This window comes from Natator depressus, chromosome 14 (assembly GCF_965152275.1).
Source record: "Natator depressus isolate rNatDep1 chromosome 14, rNatDep2.hap1, whole genome shotgun sequence".
In the NCBI taxonomy this organism is placed as follows: Eukaryota; Metazoa; Chordata; order Testudines; family Cheloniidae; genus Natator; species Natator depressus.
This window is the reverse complement of record NC_134247.1, coordinates 14,364,803-14,391,681: the sequence shown is the minus strand read 5'-3', so window position 1 is coordinate 14,391,681 and position 26,879 is coordinate 14,364,803. Positions and strand designations below refer to the sequence as shown.

Sequence of the window (26,879 nt, the reverse complement as noted above, 5' to 3'; positions counted from 1 at the left end):
AGTGCTGGGAGAACTTGCAGCTACTCTAGGACTTTCCTTTTCCAGCAGCGGGTGCTACAGGGAATAGTGTAGACACGCTGGTAGTGGGAGAGCAAAACTGCTCCAATGCCTGCATCTCCAAGCAGGAGGTGTTGCAGGGAAATGATGGAGGAGTGCTGCCTGCCTGAGGTCTTGCAGCTCCTCCTGTCCCTGCCTCTGCTCACAGGAGGCACTACAGGACATTGGGCCAGGAGTGCTGGCTTTGCGGGAACTCACAGCTGTTGCATTCTCCTCTTTGCCAAGCGGTAAATGTCTCGGTTCTTGTTATCCCAGCTGGCAAGATTTGAGTGCCATTGACATTATTTTGTTTCATGGCAAGTGACGTGACCGTCTTCTTCTCTTCCAGGAATGTGGATCCCCCCGTCTGGTATGACACAGACGTGAAGCTATTTGAAATTCAGCGAGTCTAAGATGAGAGAATGCACTTACCTCTGCTAAGAGAGAAACACTGGAAACAAGGACCTCACTGTGCACTGCTCCATCACAGCTATTCGTGCATTTCACAGCCAGCTGAGAGACCAAAAGGACAATCACTTCCATTTACCTACCTGTCATTTTAAGCTTTAATCAGGGTCTGCTCAGAGATACCTGCCCCTTAGCCCACCTCCCTTCCTACCCCTCCCCAGGAACCCTGAGTGAAAGATACCTAAGGAGTGTCCATTGTGGTTGTTGCACTAGAAACCAGACCGTTCTTAGCTCTTCTGTCATTCTCTCACTCCTGGCTTTGGTCTGGAGATAAACCTGAACCTGACCAGCTGGAGGCTATGACCTCCGCTCCCTCACCCACTGGTCAGATTCAGCATTTGATTAAAAGACTCTGAATGTAAAGAGTTAAACTGGGTCAGCGAGGGAAGCTGCTGCTGCTGCAGGAGGTGCTTTTTTTTTATTGTAGAAATACATAGTTTTTGTGGTTCTTTTCCAAAGAATTTATTCCAAGACTCCATTAGGTTTCAGGTCGTCTTGCTGCTGCCTCTCCTCACTGTCCATGGCAGGGCTGGAGGATCTTTATTTACCAGCTGAATGAAAAGGGAATGCTAAAGGGAATCTATTTGTTCATCCACTTCATGTCTGTGTTTTGAGTCCCTCTTTCCTTCCCCTTCTTTGGTTGCTGTAAGCCAGTGCTTCAGTGCGGAGTCCAGAGCTCTGTCCTTTCCCCTTCCTCCCCACTTTGTCACGCACTGCCCTGGAGGTTTGCAGACCGGGAATGATGCTGTGCCCTTAGAGATGGGCTCTTTAAATGACCAGAGTGTATGTGTCTGAAGCCAGTTTGAATACCTTACTCAGACTAAGGGGGTCAGTGCAAAGGCTAGGAGGAAAGGGCTGGACCTGTAGGCATCAGCAGGCTTTTCCTTGCAAGGAGAAAGGAACAGTTTGTGTCGCCCTCCATTCCAGTTGATTGAAGGGTCACCATTGTCTAGCCTTGGAAAAAGCTATATCCCATCTTCCTTGCTGGGCATGTTGTCCTGGCATGTGGGGAATGGTGGAAGGGATCAGTTGTGCACTGCTTTTTCAGGGCAAGGGGCTGAAGGAAGGTCTCAGGGAAGTCTTAAGCAGCATGTTGAAGGCAGCAGGAGAAAAGCAGCTAGGCACTGGTGGGAGTGACCACTGGAGTGAAGTTGGATCCTTCAGGAGGCCTTGATGGCTTCTGGATTAAAAAAGCTAGACTGTATTGGATCCCAGGCATGGTAAGTGTGGGAACCTATAGTTTGCTGGGATATTGGGAGATCATCTGCCTCAATCACAAGATATTGTGAAGCTGTGCTTGATGCAGCAGTGCAGGGTTGCAGTTCTATAGATTAGGGTGTGAGTCAGAGGTGTTTCTGTTCCACTGGAAGGTCCTCATGGTGCAGACATGAGCCACAGGATGAGAGGGATCCTTTCACGGACCAAGTTCTAACTCCCCTCCTGCTTAGTCCTTAGTGTTTCGTTCTGCAGACCACCAAGGACAGCCATTCTTGATCCCTAGTTTTAGAACCACTGCTGTAGATGACTCCATGTAAACCATTCTCCATGCCCCCGTATGCAGGGGGCAGATGTGTTATGGGGCAGCCACCCTGTAGCTCTTCCCCTTACGAGGAGGTCCATGCTGTGGTATGGGCAGCCGCCGTGCAGTAGCCGTCTTTCTGGTTTAGTATGGGTAGCTCACTGATCTAGTATCAAAGCAGTCCCCCTCCTGTGGTGCTGGAACTGGACTAAAACCCCCAGCCCAGTTTGGTACTGGCGTATAGCCTGGAATATCCTTGAAGGACAAGAGATAGATGAAGGGAACCTTTTTTCTCTTCACCCCCAATGCATTTTGTCGTCATTTCTGCCACCTCCCCCGCATCTGTATAAAGACATTTACAGATTGAAGTCTCTATTTTGCTTGGAATATCTCTCATCTGAAGAATGTGATTGATGGAGCCCTGTGATGGGCTGACCTCTGATTGTACCGCACCTGCACATCACAGCTGGACAAGGGACTACTTGTGTCCTGGATGCTTGCTTTTCCCCTGCCCCTGTCATGCACACTGGTTTTGTGGTATCTTCCGTCCTTTCAGTTTGCTTTGTGTATCTTCTGTTCCTTTGTGAGTTCCTCTGCAGTTTTATGTTCCTTGATGTTTCAAGTTCAGTCTTTGTTCCATGGAAATCAAATTGCACTGTAAACTATTTGCTAACCTATAGAGATATAAAATTATCTTAAACATGGCACCTGCTTTGACTCTGTCTGTCCCAGAGGGGGATTATGATCTTCTTTATGTTACTTCTGGGGGCCTACTGCATGATTTATGTGACTGGAGGATATGGTGTCCTGGTTTCCTTTGCAATGGGTGGCTTCCCACCTGGTTATCACTAGTAAACTTACCTGACCTGTGCATTCCCGGCCTTTGATATGCTGTGAATAGGGTCTGTTAAAATGACTGAGGCCAAGGGCTTCACAGGATTCCAACACAGGATTAGATACTTATATGAATGAGTACATAGAACTATAGAAATATAGGGCTAGAAGGGACCTTGAGATGTCATCAAGTCCAGCCCCCTGCACTGAGCCAGGATCCAGTAAACCTAGACCAACCCTGACAGGTGTTTGTTCAACCTGTTTTTAAAAACCTCCAGTGTTGGGGATTCCACAACCTCACTTGGAAGCCTGTTCCAGATCTTAACTATCCTTATATTTAGATTTTTTCCCCCTAACTTTTAACCGAAATCTCCTTTGCTGCAGATTAATTCTTCTTGACCTACTTTCAGTAGACATGGAGAACAATTGATCACTGTTCTCTTTGTAACAGCCCTTTACATATTTGAAGACTTATCAGGTCCCCTCTCAGTTTTCTTTTCTCAGGACTAAAAATGCCCAGTTTTTTAACCGTTCTTCATAGGTCAGGTTTTCTAAACCTTGTATCATTGTTGTAGCTCTCCACTGGATTCTCTCCAATTTGTCCACCTATTTCTTAAAATGTGGGACCTGGAACTGGACACAGTACTTCAGCAGAGGCCTCGTCAGTGCTGAGTATATCGGGACAGTTACCTCCCGTGTCTTACATACGACACTCCTTTTAATACATCCCAGAATGATATTAGCCTTTTTCACAACTGCATCACAGTGTTGACTCATTCAATTTGTGATCCACTATAAACCCCCGGATCCTTTCCACCTAGAGTTTTGATTTTTGTTGTCCTATCTAATTTGGGGGATATAAATTCTGTGCCTCAGAGCTTAACAAACTACCTATGGTTAGAGAGAAACCTCCCCTCTGGGCAGGGTATTCTAGCATTGTCCATTAGGGGGTTTCTTGTACCTTCTGAAGCAGTTGATGCTTGTCTCTGTCAGATGCAGGATACTGGTGTAGCTGGACCATTAGTCCAATCTAGTATGGCAGTTCCTATGTTCCAGAGCTGATTGGTTATTGGCCTCTTTATCACTGGTCAGTGATACTTCATAGGTAAAAAGAAAAGGAGTACTTGTGGCACCTTAGAGACTAACAAATTTATTAGAGCATAAGCTTTCATGAGCTATAGCTCACTTCATCGGATGCATACAGTGGAAAATATAGTGGGGAGATTTTATATACACAGAACATGAAACAATGGGAGTTACCATACACACTGTAACGAGAGTGATCAGGTAAGGTGAGCTATTACCAGCAGGAGAATGGCGGGGCGGGGAGGGGGGACCTTTTGTATTGATAATCAAGGTGGGCCATTTCCAGTCGGCCCACCTTGATTATCACTACAAAAGGTCCCCTCCCCGCTCTCCTGTTGGTAATAACTCACCTTACCTGGTCACTCTCGTTACAGTGTGTATGGTAACTCCCATTGTTTCATGTTCTCTGTGTATATAAAAATCTCCCACTGAGACCACATCCCAGTTTCCCTCTCATGCTGTGTGTAAATGTTCATTGTACATACAGGGTATATCTATGCTGCTAACTCCCCCGTGGCAACGGCCCTCAGAACTGGGTCTACAGACTTGACTTGCAGGGCTTGTGCTATGACACTAAAAATAGCCACTTAGAAGTTTCCACTTGGGCTCTGAGGGGGATGTGTCTTAGAGCCCAAGCTCCAACCTGAGCAGGAACATCTATACAACATAGTGTGACCCCCGCGAGCCTGAGTCTGTAGACCTGGACTCAGAGACTCACTGCCACGGATGTGTTTTTGCTGTGTAGACATGCCCGCAAAGTGCCAGTATTTGTATCTCAGTGTTAGGCCTCCAGAACTCCCTGATCAGCTAGGCCCTGTCAACTCAATCGTGCCCTTGGGTTTGAGCTGATGTAGCAGAGCCAAAGTAATTGTCTTCTTCCCCAGTCACACACATCATTTGTTGCTCCAGTATCTTTTGCAAACAAGGGAGCAGGTTTGAGAGCTTGTTTTCATTTGAAAGGAAAAGACCTCTGCTGTGTTCCTTTGGGTGAGATTCCTGGTACAAACTGAAATGGAAGTAATAATTAACTTTATTGGTGCCTAATTTATTCAGTTGTAATTTCTCCTGCCGTTTCTTGTTGACATAAGGTTTAGTAAAAGTATTTGAGGCAAAGTCCATGCTCACTTGACCTGTCTCACTTGTAACTTCCAGACTAGTTGCCGTAATTGTGATCAGTACCCACTGGGATGCCAGTGTTAGGGGTTCTTTGGAGAGGCATTTCCGAGCACCATTAGCTCTCTCTGCCCCTGATGGTGGCTTGTAGGGAGTTTGTTTTTATACAAGGCTGCATCTCTGAGAATCCAAGCTCTGAACCTAGTGTGACAAAGCTTTGACCTTGCCTCCGTGCGTCCCGCGTTTCCTGGTGGATTTCACTAGCCTCAGAGGCTCACTGTGACCCTCCATGTAACCCTTCTCTCTCTACTGAGCCATTTTCATCATAAGCCAGCGAGGGAGGTGAGGAAAAGTTATCCTTCCTTGCACAGTCTCTGTTGTCTCCCAGTCTCAGTGATTAATCAGGTGGCAAAGGTGGGGGGAGCCCGGGCCCACCCTCTACTCTGGGCTCCAGCCCAGGGACCCTAATAGTATCAGCTATGGTAGCTGACCTTTTAGAAACATGACATGTACAATTCCCTGGGCTACTTCCCCCACAGCAGCCCTTACTTCCTCAAGCTCCACTTCACCCTTACCTCAGGGCCTCCTTCCTCGTTCCTGATATGGTGTGTACTACTCAGCCTCTCCAACAGCACAACTTCCTCCCACAGCTCCTGACACGCACACCCACCTGACTGATTGGGAGGCTTTTAACTAGTTTCAGCCAGCCCCTGATTGGCTTCAGGTGTCCCAATCAACCTAGCCTTCTCCCTGCCTTCTGGAAAGTTCTTAATTGGTCCCAGGTGTCTTAATTGACCTGGAGCAGCTGCCATTTCACTTATCCTGGTACTAGGGATTTGTTTAGCCTGGAGCTAATATATCTATCTCCCACTACTTTTCCATAGCCATCTGGCCTTGCCCTGTCACACTAGCCAAACCCTTCTTTAGACTGATTTATGTAGAATGGGAGCAGTGAAGGTAGGGGTATTTGCACTTTAATCCATCAGCCTTGGTTAAGTGACATGAAGGCTTTTGATAGCAAGAAAGATGGATTGATTGTAAAATTGGGACCTGCCCTTAAATCTTTATATAATCTTTGTACATGGGAAGGCCTGGATCCAAAGCCTGTTGCAACGAATGGGGGCGGGTCTTTCCAATGACTTCAGTGGGCTTTAGATCAGGCTCTGTGAGCAAAAGGTAAAACAAAGACTGCACCAGCAAAACATGGCTGTTCAAATTGTCTTTATTTCTATTCACTGAGCTCAGTGCTTGAGGCCCTCGATCACGAGGCCAACCACTAGCCTCTGTGCATCCCAGTTCCCCACCTAAGCGCCTTTGGTTAATCAAACACCTGATGTGTTTCTCATCAAACATGATGCTGTGTATTTTTACTCCCTGATTTGCACACAAGTTAATGCACATTGTTACCTCCTGTACAGACTGTGGAAAGCACAAAGGGGGGTGGGGGCGACAGTAGCATTATTAGTAGCTTATTTTAGGGCTTTCATAGATTCCAAGGCCAGAAGGGACCATTGTGATCATCTAGTCCGACCTCCTGTATAACACAGGCCAGGGAACTGCCCCTAGCTAGGCTTTCAAAACGTGCATGCAATGGTGTGATTTTCACTAGCGCAAAAGGATGAGCCAATTCCATTTCATGAAAGAACAAGAAATACACTCAGTAAAAAGCAGGAATGAGGAATGTCAAGTTTAAGCTAAGTGGTAACGATAATGCTTCTCTAGCGCTTTTCACCAGCGGCGCTCGAAATGCCTGTCAGAACGTTCACTGAGCCCACTTCAACGGGGTAAGTGGTTTCATTCCCATTCTACAGATGGGGACATAGAGGCACAGAGCTGTTTATGGCCTGATTTCCAGAGATGCTGAGTGCCCATAGCTCCCTTTGACTTCAGTTAGAGTTGCGGGTGCTCAGTACTTCTGAAAACTGATCCCAGAGGCCCAGATCCTCCAGAGTATTCAGGTGCCTTAGGCTGTGTCTACACTTAAAACACTATAACAGCACAGCTTTGGTGCTCCAGGTGTGCTGGGTAGATGCTCCTACAGCGATGGGAGGGGTTCCCCAGTCGCGGTAATTAATCTGCCTCCCTGAGAGGCGGGGGCTAGGGCAACGGAAGAATTCTTCCATCCGCCTAACGCGGCCTACACCGGGGGTAAGTCGGCGTAACGAAAAATCCACGCCCCCAAGAGATGTAGCTATGCCGCTGTATGTTTTCTGTGTAGACCAGCCCCAAGTCTCATTGAATTCAGTGGGAGTAAGGCCAGGTCTACACTACAAGTTAGGTCGACCCAGCTACATCGCTCAAGGGTGTGAGAAATCCACCCCCCTGAGTGGCAAAGTTAAATCGACCTAACCCCTGGTGTAGGCAGCTGTAGGCTGGCAGAAGAATTCTGTTAACTTTGCTACTGCCTCTCAGGGAAGTGGATTACCTATGCCAATGGGGAATCCCTTCCTGCCAGCACAGGTAGCATCTACACTGAAGCACTACATCAGCACAGATGCAGCTGCGCCACTGTAGCATTTCAAGTGTAGACAAGTCCTTAAAGAACTAAATATCTTTGAGCACCTGGCCCAAGGTTACATATAGAGTTAGTGTCAGAATCAGGAGCAGAACCCGGATCTGCTCTAACTACTACACTGTGCTCCGTAGGTGCTCATACAAACCTTATACTTCCATGCATCCATGTGAAAAGTGGGCATTTTTATTCGTTTTTGCTTGACCATGGGGCATGTACTTCAGGTATTTCTGTGGCCTCTTCCTCAGATTGCTGATAGGGTTCCTGCCCTTGATTTCAGAGGTTCTGTGGAGTGCATTTCAGTCTGTGCATGATGCTGTTGCTCTTATGTTCAGAGGGTTGAAGGTGGAGCTCGTTAAAGTCCCATTATACCTATTATACCTAAACCTATTATTCTGGCACTAGCTTGTTTCCGCTGAGCAGTAAGGTATTTTACAGCCCGGTCTAGATTGTTTTGTTTTTCTACGGAGAAAGTTGACACCAGCATGTTCAAAACACAAAACAACTTCCCTTTCAGCTGAAACTCTGCAAGAAATAGGGCTCAGAGGAGTCAAAATGAAAGTGAGCTGGCAGTATCTGTGCCTTTGTTCCCAGGTCTCCCCCATATGGCTACTGCTGTTGTTTCAGCTCCATTTCTCCCTCCCCCACTGGGCGAGGGAGGGTTGGACCTGGTTCAGGATGACACACAAACCTCCAGGAGCCCCCCGACAGAGTGCATTCTGTAGAACACGCCCATGGGCAGGCCGAAGTTCACAATGGCAAACCAGGTGGAGTAACCATAAAACGACTTCTCCAGTCCATTCTCGAAGGCGGGGTGCATCCCGAATGCGGGCATGATCCACAGCTAGAAGGGTGGTTATAAAGAGCAGAGGTCAGAGGAGGTTAGGGTGTCCTATATCAGTGGCTCTCAACCTTCTCGGACTACCGTTCCCCTTTCAGGAGTCTGATTTGTCTTGTGTCCCCCCAAGTCTCACCTCACTTAAAGAAGGTTTGCTTACAAAATCAGACATAAAAATACAAAAGTGTCACAGCCCCACTATTCCTGACAAATTGCTGTCTTTCTCATTGCTACCATATAATTCTAAAATCAATTGGAATATAAATATTGTACTTACATTTCAGTGTATAGTATGTAGAGCAGTATAAACAAGTCATTGTCTGAAATGTTAGTTTGTACGGACTTCGCTAATGCTTTTTATGTAGCCTGTTGTAGAACTAGGCAAATATCTAGCTGAGTTGATGTACCCCATGGAAGATCACTGTGTACCCTCAGAGGTACGTGTACCCCTGGTTGAGAATCACTGTCCTATATATATTCAGCATAGTCCATGGCACTGGGTAGGCTCAAAAGCCTAATGGACACAGGGCTGGCTGAGGCAGTCACTGGTGTATCTCTGATTAATGGAGCAAGTCATCTCCCTAACAGAAGACACCTCAGAGGGATGTTTCCTCCCCTTACACTACTGCAGTCTCTGCCAAGTAAAACCATGTCTCTAATATAACCCCGCCTGGAGACCTAGTAACAACACAGTTGCCCCCATACCCTGGTTCAGCTTTTCTCATGCATCTGGCATGAGGAACTTGGAAAAGGTAGCATTTTTATGACTATTTTGCATGACTCGGTTTCCCTGTTGTATTGTGGCCTGACTGCATGCATAGAGCGAACTCACAGGTGGCTGTGAAGGGGGAGTTATAGAACTGAGCAGGCCGGGTAAAACACTGACAGCCTCTCAGGTCCCCAGCTTCAACGGAGTTAAGATAACAAAGGCCGGGCCAACAGCTGGCAGCAGAAGTTACCTCGCTGACTTCATCCAGGCTAGGATGTTTTACTCTTCCCAAGGCTAAGCCTGGCATCCAAAGACCTGTTAAAAAGGTGTCCATTGCAGAAAAGGGGGGATTTTTGCAAGGGGATGAGTTGAGAAAAGCTGGCCAGGATGTATCACTGAAAAAGCTGAGAGGACTCACTCAGAGGCAGAGGAAGCAGGCTGGAAGCAATGAGCGGTTTCTCCCAACTCCGAGATGGGGAATCAGCCAGACCTGTCGGAGCTTTGGCTGGAGAGGTGGAAGTTGGGTAAAGGACTATGCAAGTAGGTCTTTAAATCTACTTCTGTTAGCACTGTGTACCTTAGGGGGCAGAATAAATCACGCTTTGTTTTGAAGAAGTTGCTTCTGTCTCCCTGCAAATGCACACTGCCACAGGCTCCCAATGAGCCATCCTTGCACGGCCCAGCCCACTGCAGAATCAGTCACAGTTGGTACCGGGGGATGTATCCCAGGTCCTGGTCTAAGCGTGGGCGGACTGCAGAATTCCACCTGGGGAGTGGTAAAGGCCTGACCCCCGTGGGTGTGCACTCGAAGACACTCTGAGAAGGGACAGCAGTACAGCTAGCCTGGTAACCATGACAGGTGGGAACTACCCAAGTTTTAATCGCATCCTCAAGCCAATGTTATAGCTCTGTCCAAAGTTTTAATCACAGTTCAAGGATGTGGTTAAGGTCCTGCCTGCTCCGTTCAATGGGAATGTGTTGTATCTGGCTGTGTGGGCACAGATGTCATTGCAGACAGGTCCTAATACTGGAGACTCTTGATGACAAGGACCCACTACTATCCGCTGTGCTTCCCACTTTCCTCGTTAGGCACTTTTTATTCAACACCAAATGTGTCTAATAACGTCTAATATACCTAAAATCAGGGCATCTGAGGGGTTTTTAGCTGCCTACGTTCTGTGAAAATCTTCCCCCCTCCCCCCCGACCCATGTACAGAAAATCCCTCCATGCTGGAGTCATTCACTTTAAAAAGGGTCAAGGAAGTGAGAGGCTAACAGGAAACCTTGTCTGCATGGTAGCACGAGCCTCAGTCCTGGTGTGTAAGAGTTTACTAGCAGGCCTAGGAAATGTGGATGAAGGAAGGATGGATGGTTCAAAGGAAAGAGAAGGTAGGGGTGGACAGGTGTGTGTGTGAGAGAGAGAAAATGTAGAACCAAGGTGTTCTCTGGTATACTCATTCTCATTCCAGAGGGATACTCACTATGATGTTGCACAAGACCAGGAAGATTGAGATCTCCTTTAGGGCTTTTCTCTTCCAGTTCAGGTGGCCATAGGTATGGCTGTTGGCATGCGAAACCCTCCTGATCTCCTCTCGTATCTCTAGTGGGTAAACTCTTCTCGGGTCACAGCCTTCACGCTTCTCGCCTTCTTTTGCCACCGTCTCTTCATTGCCAGGGGGCGGCATGGGCTCCTGGATGGTGTGTGACACGGCCGTCTCTTCACTGGATGGACCTGAGTGCTGTATGTGGGGCCCAGCCAGGTTGGCACCAGGATCCTCCACCAAAGGCTGCCGGTGAAGCCCCTCAATAATGAAGATGTTCTGCGTGATGTGCTGAATGATGAGGCTGACCGCGTAGGTCAGGGTGAGTCTGTTCAGCAGGTCTCCGGGGTTGGTGGCCACAATGGCAACAATGGAGAAGTAAGAAATGAGAATCTGGCCTAGGGCTGCTCCCATAAGCAGGATTACATCCAAGCTTCGGGCTGGGTTTTTCAGAGTATCTAGCTCACGCTCTTCCAAGCGATGGATGACCGTCCCAGCCAAAGCACTCACAATCATTGTTGGTAGAAGCACGACATGGTAGGAATAATACATCACAAAGGTCTCCTGGCTAGGCGCTGAGCTCGTAGCCTGGATCTGGTAGGTCAGGAAGATGCAGATCCCAAGCAACAATGCAGATATGCCCAGCACCAGCCCGTAAAAGACGCCACGGAGCTTGAACTTGGGCTTGGCGTGAATGGCCTGTTGGGGAGGGATGTGCCTACCCACGTTCTTCCACATGACGAACAGCATGGTGCTGCCGATGAGGCAGTATTCCATATTGAAGGGGTACAGCAAGATGTAGCCCTTCTGGAAGATGCGGCAGGCTGTTGTGTTTGGACACATGCATGAGGTGGTCTTGTTGCCTGGAGTGAGGGAAGAGGAAGGGGGTCATTTGGGAGGCACGAGTAGCCTGGGAAGTTTTTTTGTCTATTTCCTGGCTACCTGCAGTGAGTTCCTACATACCTGCCTGCCCCAGAAAGCCTAATGATCTGCATGAAGCCAAGTGAGCCTTTAAGACTGGGGGGGGGGGAGGTGTTCAGTATAATAACACTTTGCCCTTCCCATGCTCAAATAACCAGACCTCCCAGTCCACCCTGGAAGAGGGGTAATATTAGTTTCTCCATTTGTACAAGACACAGACAGGTGAAGTCACCTATCCAAGGCCACACAGCATGCCAGTGGCAAAGCCAGGATCAGTGCTAAGGCTTTTCTGGTTCCTATCTCCCTGCTCAATCCACTAAACTCTCTTCACATGCATCTGGGAGGTTAAGACCCCCTGGTAAAGGTCTACAACATCTACCTGAGGATTTGAGGTTTCTGCTGTGTCATGATGAATTAGTTATGTAGGGAACTGATGGGGATCTCTCTCTCTCTCGGGAAGGAGAGACCGGACCCAGTCCCGACCATGACTACATGTAGACCTTGCCCTGTGTGTAACATGTATTCTCTTTCCTTCCCTAGCTAGATGTTCTCCCAGGAGATCTCTTTATCTCCAAATTTTAGTGGCTAAATAGCTTTCCAGGCAAATCATCACGTTCCAAATGACCCTCAAACTGCAGTACAAATCATTCAAAAAAATCTAGATCTCTATGGGCGACCTCAACCTATAGCTAAGCAAAACTTCCTCTTTTCCCGGAAAAACAGACACCAACTCCTTGTGCTTTAGTGAAGACATGCATCCCAGTGGAGATGATCCAGAAAACTGAATGGCTGGGGCCAAGGGCTAGTGCTGACCTCATGGATTCTCCATCCTACCTACCTACCTGTTGCTATTAAGATGTAGGGTGACCAGACAACAACTGTGAAAAAACGGGACAAGGGGTGGGGGGCAATAGGCGCCTATATAAGAAAAGGTTGCAAAAAATGGGACTGTCCCTATAAAAACGGGACATCTGGTCACCCTATTAAGAAGCAGTGAAGAGTGAGCCATATCTGGAAAATTCTACACAAGACCTTTGAGTGCAGATTCAATTTCCCTGTGAATAGAGTCGTTGGTCACCGCTAACAGCCAGAGGAGGAGATCTGTGGCCATGGTCAGCATCAGCCCACATCTGTAAAAGGGGAAGAGCACTTTTACAATGTGTCACCTGAGAGCGTCTCTTATGGTCTTTTGCCCTTAGCTCCTCCTTGCTTTATGGCGCACACACATTCTCCATCCTGTATGGTACCACCTGGACTCACATGGGCACACCCACCCACACCTGTGCTTATGCATACACTCGTGCATGCACACTCATGTATTTGCACACATAAGCACACCCATTCCTGCACAGTCATAGCCATTCCCACTTGCAGTAATTGGCACAGGTTCTCACGTGCACTAGACTTACAACTGAACTTTTAAACCAGTGGCGAACTGTGCCCATTGGGGCTTGCAGCTGTCACAGGAACATGTGATGGCGAGAAGAAAGCTAGCTAACCCATGTAGACGTAATGAAAATGGGCGAGGTCAAGTCAAAACCTAGTGCCTCAGCAAGCACGTGCAGTAGAAAGATTCTTGAGGTTGGGGGTTGGTTTGTGAAATCTCTCATCCTTTAACTATGAATTTTCCTGCTCGGTGGAATTGGCAGTAATCCTGCTGGCCCCCAGCACTGGCATGGATGTCAGCTCTAATGTGTGTGCTGCAGTTGTATACGTCTATCTGCAAGGATTGCGCTTCTCCACTGTAATCTACAACCTCCTATTCATGCTGACTAGGTCATTATCCTCCACTGGGGAAATTCAAGTGGACTGGAGATGGGATTAGGAAATCAAACCGGCTGATGCCACACAGACCAAACAAGAAATGGCTCAGAGGGCAAAGCCCATCCGAGGCCCATTTGGAAGAGGGACAAATTGATCTGCCTTGCTTTTAAATATAAAATCCTTCAGTTTTAAGAAACAAAGATCTTTAAAGCTGAAATGCAGATTATAAGGCGCTCATGGGAGGGCCGCTGAGGAAGGGAAAGTGGAGTCAGAAAGGCCTGGTATGGGAGTGTTCAAAGTAACATGAAGGACTATTAAACAAGGCCCCTCCTTCTCTCGTCCTACCTGGTGAGGTTGTGCTGCACTTGGGTACAGTCCTTACAGTGACGCCATAAAAGGTATGTCTGAAAGCAACAGAAACAATCAAATGAACCTATTGTAAACCTGGCATCAGGCGTGTGTGCAAAGATGTGCGGGAGCGGGAGCCTGTGCAAATGCAAGCGTCTGAGTGGGAATGCTTGTGACTGTGTGTGTGAATGGGTGCAGGAGTGCTTGAGCTTATGTGTGCAAAGGCATCCATTTTGCAGCATCTGCATGTGGGCAAACGTACTGTCTAAAGTGCAGTCAGCTGTTTGACTCCACTTGTGGTTTGATGTTGGAAATAATATTCAAGAGACCAAATAACCAATCTTAGCCATTTAATACCTATTGCTCTGCTCTCTCCAGGAAGCGGCTCTCTGGCAGCCTGCAGTTCATCTTACGCAGAAGGGACGCTCTGAAGTAGGCATTTAAATTGGCCATATTTATAGTCTGGTGGTTTACAAACTAAAATCACTTTATACATCACCCAAGACTAAAATCCTCCATTTAGCTTTTTACCTTGTTGTTCTGTATTAACTTCTTCCTGCCTTATCTTTTGTTTTGGATCCCACATTCCAGATGCTAGGAGGGGCCGTGAAGTCACAATACAGCCTGTACTAGGACACACCATTCATGTATCTTGTCCTTGACAGGTTCCCTATTTGCTAATGCCAAAAGCGACGTTTAGATTTGTGGAGTATTATGGGATAGATAGATAGCATGACAGAAGTGAGCCGAATACGAGTTAGTTAGCAGAACTGTCCCACATTCATATTTAATATAACATACGCAGTATTAATACCATGTGCAGAATACCTATTAATATGTGTGTGGGGGGGGAACATATCTGGCTACATCTACACTACACACCAGTGCTGCCGGCATGTGGTGTACGTGTAGCTACATGCACAGTGAAAAGCAGGGATGTGTTGCACACTACTACAGTGTGGCCAACATGCATCAGTGGAAGCCTCTGGCAGCGGGAAGGCAGTGGAAGAAGGCTTCAGCAGCTCCCTGTTGCCAAAGCCTTTCACTGGTGGGAGGAAAAGCTCTGGTGCGGGGGAAGCAACTTGGAAACCCCCTGGCCGGAGCCTTTCCCTGCTGCCAGAGTCTTTCTCTGCAGCAGGGAAAGGCTCCAGCAGTAGGGAGGCAGCAGACACTCCACTGCTAAAAATTGCAGTGTAAACAGGGAGGCAGAGTAGAGAAAGTGTAGGGTTTGTACTCGCATATGTCCCCGCACCCTTCAGGGGTGTCTTTATGTGCCTAAGCCGTGCCTCAACATCTACCCTGCTACTTAGACCCATGCTGGGGGGATACGCGGGTATGTAACATGCCGCCAAAGGAAGCATGCAGCATAGATGTACCATAGGTCTGGCTAACGTGCAACTGTATACATGTGTGAATGTGAGGGCGCATGTATGTACGAATCTAATCCTAAAAGAGAGACTTGAAACTATATTTCCTTTTGCTCTGCTAGGCACAGGAGTTTGCTTCTCAAAGAATCTGGGGACTTTGCATATATGGTTTAGGTCAGAGAAATGTCGTCGTTTACAGAACTTCTGGTTGCAAAGCACGTCTAAATCATTTAAATGGGAAATTGATTTTGCCATTGGGGTTTGGCCATTGCTAATAGAGAGAAATCGTGATTTCAAATGGAAAAGCTTCCTGGGGGACATCGGTACAGAGACAGCTGTCTGGGCTGTTGAGGGGCAATATACCAGATTTTCACTTATCTCTGTCTCTTTACTGACTTTGCAGAAGGAAGTAAGGGAATTTCTGCTAAATTCCATGATAGATTTATTGTTTTTATCACAGTAATGATTTCATTTTACTTTTATGTCTTTGAGAACTATTTGTGCCACATGTATGTGGTTTGGTATTTAAAACAATAACTGATACTAAAAATACCTTTAACAAGAAACCCCTATCTCTGATCTCTCCCTCCCTTCCCTGCCTCCCAGCTATACGGCAGAGGGACTGGATTCCAGAGAAAGATGACGTTCCATACCTGAATGCAAACAAAGATGATGTCTATGCACAGGAACAGGATTTCCAGTTGGGATTTGCAATGTATGAGGCTGATGTCGTATCCAACCCTGAACACATGCAGGAAGATGCCACAGATTCCAAACAGCACTAGAGACCCTGTCCAAACAGCAAAACCATCAGCGAACCAAATGAGCAAGGGTCCATACATGGAGTAAGCTGAAACTGGTGCAGGTTTAGTAACCATCACCACATCTGCTTTCATGCTTCCTGTGCTTGGGGGGGCTGGGAGAGTTCTAGTTTTGGGACTTCGGGGGTGGGCTTGAATTCAAATCCTGGATCCAGGTGCCCTGAAATTTGGGAAAATTTGAAAATCCTGTGATTGTCTGGGGGGTGGGGAACTCTGAATCCCGATTTTTGAACATTTGGGTTTGGCAATACTGGCTCAGTCTCTAATGAAGCTATTGAACAACGCATGCCATTTGCCTGGACTACATGTGTGTGTGGGGGGGCGGCAGGAGGCTGGGCTCTGGGGCGGCAATCCACCCTCGATGGTGGCGGGAATTCGACTCTTCTTCTGTCGCTGGCGGCAATACGGTGGCCGCACCATCACTCCGCCTCCGGGTTCGGCGGCAAAAACGCTGGCGCCGGCCCTGAGCAGTAGAGACTAGGTCACTGGGAGTGAGGATTTCTGTGTAGAAATCTAGCTGCGCTGGATATTGCTCAGTAAAGCTTTGAGGGTCAAATTTTCAAAGCTGTTTAGGTGTTTAAGGATGCCCCTACTGGGCTTCTCAGCAGCACTGGTGGAGAGCTGAGTGAAGAACTGAGTTTTCAGTTTGGTGGGTGAACCAAAAAAAATTTTTTTAATGTTTTTGTTTCAAGTTCACGGTGCAACACAACATGTGGACGGTGTTTTCCTTCCAGAACTATGTGCCAAATTTGACTCAATTTTGCGAACAGCTTCAGCCAACCCCCAAACCGCATTTTTTGGCAAATCAACTAAATTATTTGGCCAAAAACTGTCTCCCAGCTCTAGCTTGGCCCCTCGCTCCCACTGATTTCAACCTAACGTGCTTAACTCCCATTGAAATCAAGGGGAGGTAGGTGTCGAACTCAGGTACGGGCTTCTAAGGATCCCCCTAGGCACCTAACTGCATCTTTAAGCGCCTAAATACCCTTTGAAAATCTGGCCCTTAGTGCTTCATTTTATTCCTGAGCTTGTGCACTAATTAAAACGTCCTAACAAACCAAGGACAGAGCAATTTGGAGGTGTCATTTTATAAGCTAAAGCGGGCTGGGCCTGGTCAGGACTTGGCTGGGAGCTCCACGAGGAAAACCCCGGTGCTGCAAGAAGGGGATTCGCTAAGCAGAAATCTTCCTTTTGAATCCGTATGAGCCAGTGCGCCAGCATGGCACGAAGGGGAGGACAGTCCTCTGCTGCAAAAAGTGCTGTTAGAGGTAATGGTGTCTGTCCCCTTTGTGATCACTAAAGGTAGGTCTACACTGCAATGAAACACCTGCAGCTGATTCGGGTTCAGGCGACGAGGCTATAAAATTGCAGCATAGACCCTGTGAATGGGGAGAGTCCCAGACCCTGGGTTCCAGCCGGAGCCTGAACATCTACACCGCAATCTACAGCCTGAGCGCTGCTAGCCCAGGCAGCTGACGTGGGCCAGCTGCAGGTGTTGAGTTACAGTGTAGACACCTGTGAGGTCCCCAGGCTCTCACTTTGCAAGGGGAAGGATGATGTGGTTAGTTTCCTGGATAAATTCCAAGGTGGACAGTTACACTCTGCTGTCCTGAATGCCTTCCGGAGCTCCAGCTGCATGCAGGAGTCTTGGGCTCCTGGCCCGGGGCTGTCTTAGAACAGCAGCCCTGGCACTTCCCTGGTGTCTTTTCATCAGAGGGTCTCAAAGCAGTTGACCATCATCCAGGACCTGAAGCCTCACAGCACCCATGTGAGGCAGGGAAGTCGTATGACCCTAGTCATTCAGATGGGGAAACTGAGACATGGAGGTGAAAGGGGGTGGGGAAGAGATGAAGTGACTTGCCCAAGGTTACAGCTTGAGACAGGCCAGATCGCCTCATTCCCTGCACGCTAACCGGTAGGAAATGCTGGGTTGCCATGCCAGAGGTGGCAGCATTTTGATGGTGGGTGAAGTGATCTTTTGTGTGTAAAGTGGTCTGAGTGCGAGGCACTGAACAAAGGTAAGAGGGTTGTGTGTACCACTTACCCTGCACCCAGACTGGCCCGGCATGGGAGTCCCTGTACAGCACCGCATGGGGCTTCCTGCTGGTACACAGCAAGTAGTAAATGATCCAGCAGAGCGACAGGATCTTGAGGATGGAGAGGAAGATCCCGACGTCTCGGCAGGTAATTGCCACCCTGTTGAAAACCATGCTGCTTATGAAGGCACAGCCCAGAAACACCACGTTCATGGCCAGCAGCCCCGAGAACAGCTGCCCGGCCTTCCGAGCCTGCTTGTCATTGTGGAGCAGAGAGGAGCAGCCCCGGTGCAGCCAGGACTTCTCGTAGCGGATCTTCCAGGCTTCGGGCTGCGCTGACACTGACTCTTCACCATCAGTATCCTGGTTAAGGTGCCTCTGCTGTGCAGCTTCCTTGCCAGCCATGTCTCAGCAGCCACGATTTTCTGCTGTCTGGTCAGAAGAAGAGTTCACGCTGGGATCCCCTGCATGGTTAAACAAATGGAGATTAATAAGAGCACCAATGGAAAGGATGTTAGGGGCTGCTGCTGTTTACATACTAAGCCACTTGGCTTCACATGGAGAAAAAGTCACATGTGAGATGAGTTTGGTGATCTCAGTTTAGTCCCTGGCACAATTTATCTACATAAATCCTCCCAGGATAAGCCTTGAGTGCAAGAAAAGCAAGTGCCCCTGGGGACCCTCCTTATTTGGGGCCTCTGCCCCTTGTGCATGCTTTGCAGCTTGCGGGAGGATTTCATCTTTCCTCTCGGGCAGCAGGATCAGAGAAGGAGGAAAAGGCTCACGGCCAGACCCTCTCAGCTGTAGGGTCAGATGTTAAAAGTGGCCTCACCCTTACCAGCAAAGATCCCCCCAGAATGAAGGAAAGATGAAAACAGATGTCTGGTTAAAGGTAGTTTGCATGTTCCATGCATTATCCTTTGCATTCTGCATGTGTGATCCTGGCCCTTTGTCAAGTCTGGATACTCCCATGTGACCATCACATGTGCTTGGAAGAACTGTGCGGCCAGCTGAAGTTTTTGTTGTTGATTAAGGTACCTTTAGGCATTGGGGTGGGGTACCAAAGACAGGCAGCACTATTCACACCCTGCTCCCCAGACTTCTTCCAAGTCCACCTCTGCATTCAGGTTTTCAGCTTGTTTCATGATAAGTATCTAGATCAGCCGCAAAGTTTGGATCCGGATCAGAACTTCTCCAAAGTTCAGGGTTATCTGGTTGTGAGATTTCGACTGAGGCCCTTCTCTGCCAACAATTACACCATGCTATTCTTATTGAATGCATGAGACAACCAGCCTGCATGTGTCTGAGGAGCATAAAGCACATTTCAAAGATGTGTGAGACTTTCCCGGGCCTGCACCAATTTGTCAACAAAAGATCCTGACTGCCCTCTCCCCCCATCCCACCCCCAAGTCATATCTCAGGGAGGGGGCAGAGCTGGAAGACTCTTCTCACTCCCCCCTCGAAATGCAGTGGGAGATGGTAGAATAAATACCTGGAGCTTGTCCCTAGAAGATGGTCATTTTTGAACAGAGAAGGGCCCAAATCAACACCCACAGGTCTGAGCGTGCCCAAACTTCGGGGCACTTTTCAGTTTGGATCTAGCTGGAGTTTACAGCAATAATTGTGGGAGAACAGCAGCCACCGAGACAGAGACAATGCAGTCCATAAATGGGAATTATGTTTAAAATGGTGCTTAAATGAGTTCTTATGATGCAGCCCTTGAGAGCTAAGAAAATGTTCTGTTCAAAGCCGGTGAAAAGACCCGGCTAGATACAAAGATCCAGCATGATTTGCTCTGTTAGTGGGGTAATTTATACACATGTGAAGTCTCTTCCAAGCAATGGACCCAGGCTGATTCAGCTGCTCCAGGCAGCTTAAATACACCAGGGGAAAGCAGATCCCTGGGCAATCAGGGGCTTCCTCACTGGACAAATCTCATTCTGATCGAAAGGGATCCATAGCGATAGAAGACAAACCCAACCTCTCACTTTGTCAGGGGGGTGGAAATGCCAGAACCTCCCTCTCCCCACTTTATCAGGGTGATGATAAATCCCCCCTGGCTTGTGCGGGGGTGGGTACGTGGTCCCAGACCCAGGCATCCTTAGAAAGGACATAGTCTCAGAGACAAATTTCAGCAGCTGGTGCTAATCCCACCCTCACTCCCTCAGGGGGTGATCCGTAGAGCAAGGGGTGTTAGGGAGAGACAGGGCGGAGACACTTCCTAACTGGAACTACCTCCAGAATAACAGTATCAAAATACATCCATCCTGCTGGAGAGGATTCCCCAAGCCAGCAGAAAAGGGACCCGGCAGGAAGTGCAGGACCACGTCCAACCTTTCCGCCGATTCCCAGGAATGACCCAGAGAAAGGAGAAGCCGAGAAGAGGTGTCCATACTGGCCAGAGCTCTCTATTACGTTCTTACCTCCACACGGCTGGTGAGATCCGCAGGGTGGAAGCAGCAACTGGTGGGACCCGTTTTACATTCTCCAGGCACGCAAAGCTAAAATCACCCCCCGCCCCGCAATGACTGCCGTTCAGCCCCGGCCCTCTCCAGGCTTCTCTAAAGAGCTGCGACAGGCAGGCAAGGGCTGCCAACTGGAAAGTGGAACCTGGGCTCTCACAGCACATTGATTTTTGCCTGTTTACTTTTGGAATATTATTGTCATTATATTAATGACCTCGCTGAGAGGCTCATTAGCTCGGCAGAGGGCAGCCAATAGGAATCGACCCTGGCCAGCCCATGTCAACTGCCTGTTAGTTCTCTACACAGGATGTGCTGACTGGTGAAAACTGCAAGCCCATATGACTAATGCCTTTTGAAGCTCCACGGTGTCTGAAAGTCACTTCTCCCTCACTGGCGCACTCAAGGGAGCTCCAGGTGGGGGATGATGGGCAAACTGGGCTGGCTAAAACAACCGGAACTTTCTCCCCGGTCTCAGAATGAACCTCAGCTGAACTGGTTTTGAAAAAAAAGTTTGGATCTCTTTTCACCCCCACCACCATTTTTCATTTTCTCCAAGCCTCTCTGTAGAAACAGGCCAAAAGGGAGGTGGCTTTTTCTTAGGTGATACCAAAACCAGGTGAGTTTGGATCCAGGACTTGTTTTACCTGAGACTGCAAAGTCTGAAGGTTTTTAGAGACATGGTTGTGCTGTTTGCACGTCTCTGAGCTGTTCTCTTGGGTTCCGGAAGCGGAAAGGTTGGGATACACAGCCAGATCCTCAGCTTCAAATCAATGGAGCTATATCAATTTGTACCAGCTGAGGTTCTGGCTCAGAATGGGAAAAAATGGTCTCAAGGTATTTCCAACCTTGCCAGAAGCAGAAGAGGTGATGAATCTTGGGAGATGGTGGTCAGGAGAAGTGTGTAGCACAGTATGGCTAGACATATGATCAGATAAACAGGCAAACTCTTAGGTGCATCTCCAAACCAAACCACGGGAGTACCTGAAGATTAAGTTACCTGTATCACTGCCTGACATGAGAGATGGGCTCCAAAGGAGGAATTCAGAACCAGATCTGAATTTCCAATAGCACAAAATTTTGGGGTGTTCAGATCCTCAGGTGTGCTTTGGGCTCATCTTGATCTGAGCTGTACAACGCTTGTTCTCAGCCTGCTGTATGCTGCCAGCCCCACTGAAGGTGAGTTTCTTTAGACCACTGGAATATTTTTGGCAAATGTGCGCGGACTTCTGGTTTTGGTTGGAAGCCAGGAACAATACTGGGCTGTTCTTAGCTGAGTTTGTGTTCCCTGAAACTCCAAGTGCAATGTATGGGGTGCAGCTAGAGGTGAAATGACACTGGGAGAGAGGTTATTAAGAACAGAAACGGTAGCGTTGCAGCTCTGGGGTTGTCACTTTTACAACATGCTTGAGTTCTGAGTCACAAAGTCCCTCCCAAGAGACTGATAAGGAAAGGAAGGAACCATGGGGTGAGATGCAAAGTACTGTCCTGGATCAGAAACTGACTAAGGCACAGAAAACAAGGACAGGAATTATTTATTTGTCAAAAAGTCAAGGGTGGAAGTGCCCCAAAGTTCTGTCCGAGGAATGGTGTTTTAAGATATTATTGCATGTTATAAACCATCATGCTTCATGGCATAAGCCGGCCAGTAACTGATGGGGAGGTGGGAGTAGGAAGAAATTTCCCCAATCAACAGGTTATTTCATAATAATCCACTACACAGTTTCCTGCACTTACCTCTGAAGCATCTGGTACTGGCCTCTGCCAGAGCAGGATACAGCGCTAGATGGACCACTGTCTGTTCTGGTATGGCATGTCTTATGTATGGGCAATCAACATTTTAGATAGGTAATCAAGCTCCTTTCCTAATGTCCATTTTAAAGCATAGCAGGCCACTGGGCTACTCAAAGATACCATTTGGTAGCCTATATATTTAACAGAAAAAACAGATTTCCATATAGGATAATAACAAACCCAGAATCTTCTTCCCAGAGCACTTGGTGCAATATTGGGAGCCCTCCTGTGGATTTTAAAACCGCAGGCTTAGGTTTTCTGCAGTTGGGTGTGGGTATCTCCTGGGCAGGGAGATGGGAATTGGCTTTGCTGAAATCCTAGATTCTACCTTTAGAAGCAGAGCTCCAAATCCCGCCCTCCCCGCAGCTTTGGGGAAACCTGAATAGGGATTGGAACTGGGTCATCAACCACTCAAATAGACCAGATCAACCCCCCAGATCTGAACACTCCCCTGGGAAGGAAAAGAAGTAAATAAAGTTCCCTTGAGGAATAATAATTGAAGGTTTAAAAAAAAAGTTTTACCCTATTCAAAAGTGGTTCATGAAACTCAACTCTTGAAAAGTGCTGGAAGTTTACAAACCCCGAAACCCAACTGGTTCAGCTTTGCTTAACCCTGAGATTCTGGCCTTGCAGAAAAGCACCTCTCTTCAACTATAGCTCTTCCAGTTTTCAAATGTATTGATGCAAGTTGACTCGATACAAGCCAGGGTTAAACCAACTTAAGTGCGTCTACTTTGGGGGTTGCACCAGATTAACGAGGTCAGGTTTTAAATCCATTTAATTAAACAGGTGCAGTTTTCCAGCATAGAGATGGCTTTCTTTGCTCCCGGGCTGAATCAAAGTCATTAATACCAGAAATAACCTCTTCCCCTCCATTATCTGCAGCATTCTGATTAACAGCTTTCTTTGTGCGCTCAGCATGAATAAGGTTACAGGCTGTCTCTGAGAGTATCTGCCTAGTCAAACTGTAAATCCAAGCCAAGGCAGTAGGAGGCCACCGTGTTCTGGTGTTTGTCCAACAGGGTTCTGTGGAATGCCTGTTGCCTAATACGCTCCAGAGTACAGCCCCACACCCTTCCCCATCACAGATAGTGTGGAGCTAATTGGCAGTTGAGAGTCTGGTGTGATAAGGTAATTGAGAAGCTCTGATTATGTGCCATTTTCCCCAGAGAACTCTCCATGCACCCTTCCCTTCGCTGCAGCCGAAGGCGGGGGAGCCAACCACCTTAGTGAGCAAAAATGATGGGGCAATGGCCCAGTGTTGGAGTTGCTCCTCTTCCCGCCCAGCCAGTCCTCAACAAGAACCAGGTCTCACCTCTGGCTCCCACCTGTCCACAAGCAAGCAGCCAGCCTGATTTCCCCACCCCTCAGCAAAGACCCAGCCTGGCCTCTCCCCCACCACAAGCAGCTGAATCCACCCACCGACAGCCCTTTGGTGAACTCCCCTCCCAGCGGCCACCCCCTTCCCAGCAAACATCCAACCCCTCAGCCCTCCACAAGCACCCTGCCCCGACCCCACTCTCCCAAACTTCAAACCTGACAACTCCCCGCTCCCTGCGTGCACTGAGCAGCGACCTCTTCCGTGGCCAGTGGACTGGACACGTCTCCCACCCAGCTGCTGAGCTGTTGTGATTATCTCCCCCTCCTGCTGCCTCACCTTCAACTAATCAAAACCTGACCTAGGAAACAAGGAATGGTTCAGAAATCAGGGAAGAGGGACAGATTCGCTGTATCCACGACACCACGGCTCAGGTCGGGCCCTAATCACAGCCTCTTCCTCTCCCTATTGTTCACCTGCCATAAAGCGATTTCTTATCTCCATCTCTTTCTTAGATTGGTTCCCTCTGTGTACTTACATGGTGAAAGGTCCTGGCTTTTGTGTGTTTGATGGCTCAGGAGAGACTCATGTCCTCTCCTGACACCTGGATTTGTATTAGACCTGGCTGGGACTTTCAGGTTTGGGTAGAACCGGCCAAAGCCGTAAAACCCAGCTCTGCATCTGGATGGAGTTCAGGGTTGTCTAGAACTGGAGCTGGTTTGGCCTGTGAACAGGGGAGGGCCCAGCTGTGAAATCCAGATCCAAACTGCAACTCGGGTGAACCTGGGCTCCTCAACCCAAATTCAGGCTAAACAGTGGCCTTCTTCTAAGAGGTGCTGAGCTCCCGCAAACCCCACTGACACCAATGGGAGTGCGCTGGTGCTCAGCACCACTGAAACCCAGGCTCCTTTTACTCTGCATTTAGCAACCGAACCGTAAGGGTGAGGCTCCAGCTTTTTCTCTGTTCTCTGCAGCTCTCAAATTGCTTTGTTTGATGTGATAGTTGTTTGGTTTGTGTCCCATGCAGACGTTTGGTTAACTCCCATCTATGCCACCAGGAGCTGCAGCCCCTAATGGAGATCTGATTTCTGGTCATTCCAAAATGGCTGTATTTGGAGATACCACGAAAGAAAGGCTGGTCCAGAGGTTAAGATGCTGGTCAGGAGACCTAGGTATAAGTCTCTGCCCTGCCACAGACTTCCTGCGTGATCTTAACAAGTCACTCAGCCACCCGGTGCCTCAGTTTCTCTTCTGTAAAATAGTGTGCTCCACCTCACAGGGATTGTGTGAGGGTAAATACTGAAAGATTGTGAGGTGCTCTGTCACTAATGGGGAATGTATAAATATCTTCATGTATCAAACATTTTGATTTGCCATGAAAAAATCATCATTGGGGGTGGAATCCGTTACTGATCCTTTTCACTGTTCTGGCTGAAACAAAATTGACTGAAGGGTTAATTGTCTCACGGTCGTATTCAGTTGAGCTACCTTAGAGTTCTGGAGTGAGTTTCTGGATTCGTATTGGCTAGAAGGGCTTGTGGCCAGTGAAAGGTTTACACATGATTGTGAGTTGCAACTGATGTGCTAGACTGAGCCTGTGCTTAACTAATTGGGCAGAAACTCTGGCTTTGCCTGCAGGCAGAGTGTCTTCTAACCTGGCTAGACAGTGCAGTTTGATGCCCATCAATGCTTGTAAAAATCCCTTTGAGCATTAAATAAACCTTTACCAATTCATTGTGGGAAAGAGGTTTTGTTTTTTTTGGTTCTCTTATACGTGAGAGCCCAGAATTATATATTTAGAGATTTTCTACCTGCTCTCTACCTGGACTTTATTTTATTTTTTTACACACAGAATTATACATAGGTGCAAATGTCATATTCGGACAGCTGCCTGACTGTGGGCTCAAAAAGGGAAGATGGGCTTTAAAAATCTTGCGTTAATAACACACCTATCATTGTTTATAGCTAGACATATTAACACAATTGAATAGCAGACAATAGTGGCCAACAATTGGCAATAAAACAGACTTATCTCAGCCACAAACAGCCTTTGCCCACACTCAGGAAGGAGGTGGGTTCCGAGATCTCCTTCTCAAGCAAACACTGGAGTAGAGCTGTACAAATAACTAATTTTTTGGTTTGGTGGCAGAACTGAAACTATGAGAGAAAAAAAATTCATTTGGGGTCAACCTGAATGAATTTTTTTTTCCAAATTTTTTGGTGAACCAAAAAAGTTGAATGTTTATTTGCTTTGGGCTGAATGAAAAGGTTTGATTTGGAGGGTTTTCTAACCTTTTTATTATTATTTTTAAATAAAAATGAAGTCTGAGTTGAAACAAAGTTGTTCTGAATCAGAAGGTCAAAAGGTTTCGTTTCAAAAATGTCCGAATGGAACGTTTTGACTTTTCCAGACTTTTTTTCCGACTGAAACAATCTGACTAATTTGACACACATTTGTGAAACGTTTTGGTCCACCCAAACCTGCATTTCTGGCTGAGGAAAAGATTTGTTGGAAAAATTTTGCCCAGCTCTACTTGAGAGCCTATTCAAGAGCCACTACTTTGAGTTTTGATGCCCTGGCTTGACCCCCTGCAGCAGACTAAGCAGACAGGTTTTGGCCAGCAGTCCAAGCCTGGGAAACCGCAACAAAGGAGCCAGGAGGGGTTTGAAAAGACAGGCACTCGCTCAAGGGGTAGGAGAGCTTTGGAGGCTGAGATCCAGGTCTTCAGAGTTTAGGGTCTGCCAGTGTCTAGGATAGATGTGTGAAGACCTTTTGTTTTAAAATCCTTTTTCTCTTATGTTGTGCGTTGTGTTCCTGTGGTTAAAATCAACAATACATTTGTTTTAAGTCTATACACCACTGGTGGCAATTCCTGAAGGGAAGAAATGCAAGTACCTGAACTCAGTCGGGCCTGTTGGGTAAGTACAGTTGATGCACAGGGTTCTGTAGCCCAAAGAGAGCGGAAAGCCTGGGTCCCGATTCCTGTGGGGGTGGACTTGGAGAGACCAGAGAGGGATCAGAGTTATAGCTAGTCCTGTAAACTTGACAGAGGGTAACACGTTCTGAAGGCAAATAATAAGGAAAGTACAATTCACCAGCAGGAGTAAATTCTTCAGAGGGAGAACTTAAGATTCTGGCTAGGTTTTTTTTGTCCAGCCAGTTCCCAGTTCATTCACTTGTTTCTCTTACATGTTAACTTGTAACCTCTGAAGAGCTGGTCTTAAAAAAAAGTTCTAATGGGCTTTGAGTCTAGTGGAGAAAGGCATTACAAGAACCAATGACTGGGAGATCCCTCCTTGACCTGCTTGCTTAATGATCTAGGAAAGAATCAGCATTTTAAACCGAACAACAAATGACATTCATTTTCACTCTTAGCAGCTAGACGCTGTAT

At 47.6% G+C, this 26,879-nt stretch overlaps 2 protein-coding genes across 3 annotated transcripts in view; one reads left to right on the top strand and one right to left on the bottom strand.

Moving 5' to 3' along the window:
- HID1 (HID1 domain containing) overlaps positions 1 to 2,726 on the top strand; it is a 47,807-nt gene extending 45,081 nt beyond the window's left edge. Inside the window, exon 19 of one of the 2 annotated variants that reach the window (XM_074971901.1) lies at positions 386 to 2,726. In XM_074971901.1, coding sequence (XP_074828002.1) covers positions 386 to 449 — 64 coding nt within the window. In that variant the 3' untranslated portion in view covers positions 450 to 2,726. The remainder of the gene's footprint in view (positions 1 to 385) is intronic. The other variant, XM_074971900.1, reaches the window with a different exon arrangement.
- Positions 2,727 to 8,241: 5,515 nt separating this feature from the next.
- Positions 8,242 to 18,318, bottom strand: OTOP3 (otopetrin 3). Its single transcript, XM_074971120.1, has 6 exons — positions 17,922 to 18,318; positions 15,710 to 15,846; positions 13,687 to 13,745; positions 12,610 to 12,707; positions 10,597 to 11,519; positions 8,242 to 8,412 (listed from the first exon to the last, which is right to left on the bottom strand). Exons 1-6 carry the CDS (start codon positions 18,316 to 18,318, stop codon positions 8,242 to 8,244), a joined length of 1,785 nt encoding a protein of 594 aa, XP_074827221.1.
- Positions 18,319 to 26,879: the final 8,561 nt, after the last annotated feature.

What these genes read in the sequence shown, in the direction of transcription:
- OTOP3 (XM_074971120.1), bottom strand. Translation starts at nt 18,318, where the DNA reads ATGGCTGGCAAGGAAGCTGCACAGCAGAGGCACCTTAACCAGGATACT. An exon ending in CGGGCCAGTCTGGGTGCAGG is followed by an intron (nt 15,847 to 17,921) that starts GTAAGTGGTACA and finishes CTGTTTGGACAG; the next exon opens with GGTCTCTAGTGCTGTTTGGA. An exon ending in TGGTCTTGTGCAACATCATA is followed by an intron (nt 8,413 to 10,596) that starts GTGAGTATCCCT and finishes CCACCCTTCTAG; the next exon opens with CTGTGGATCATGCCCGCATT.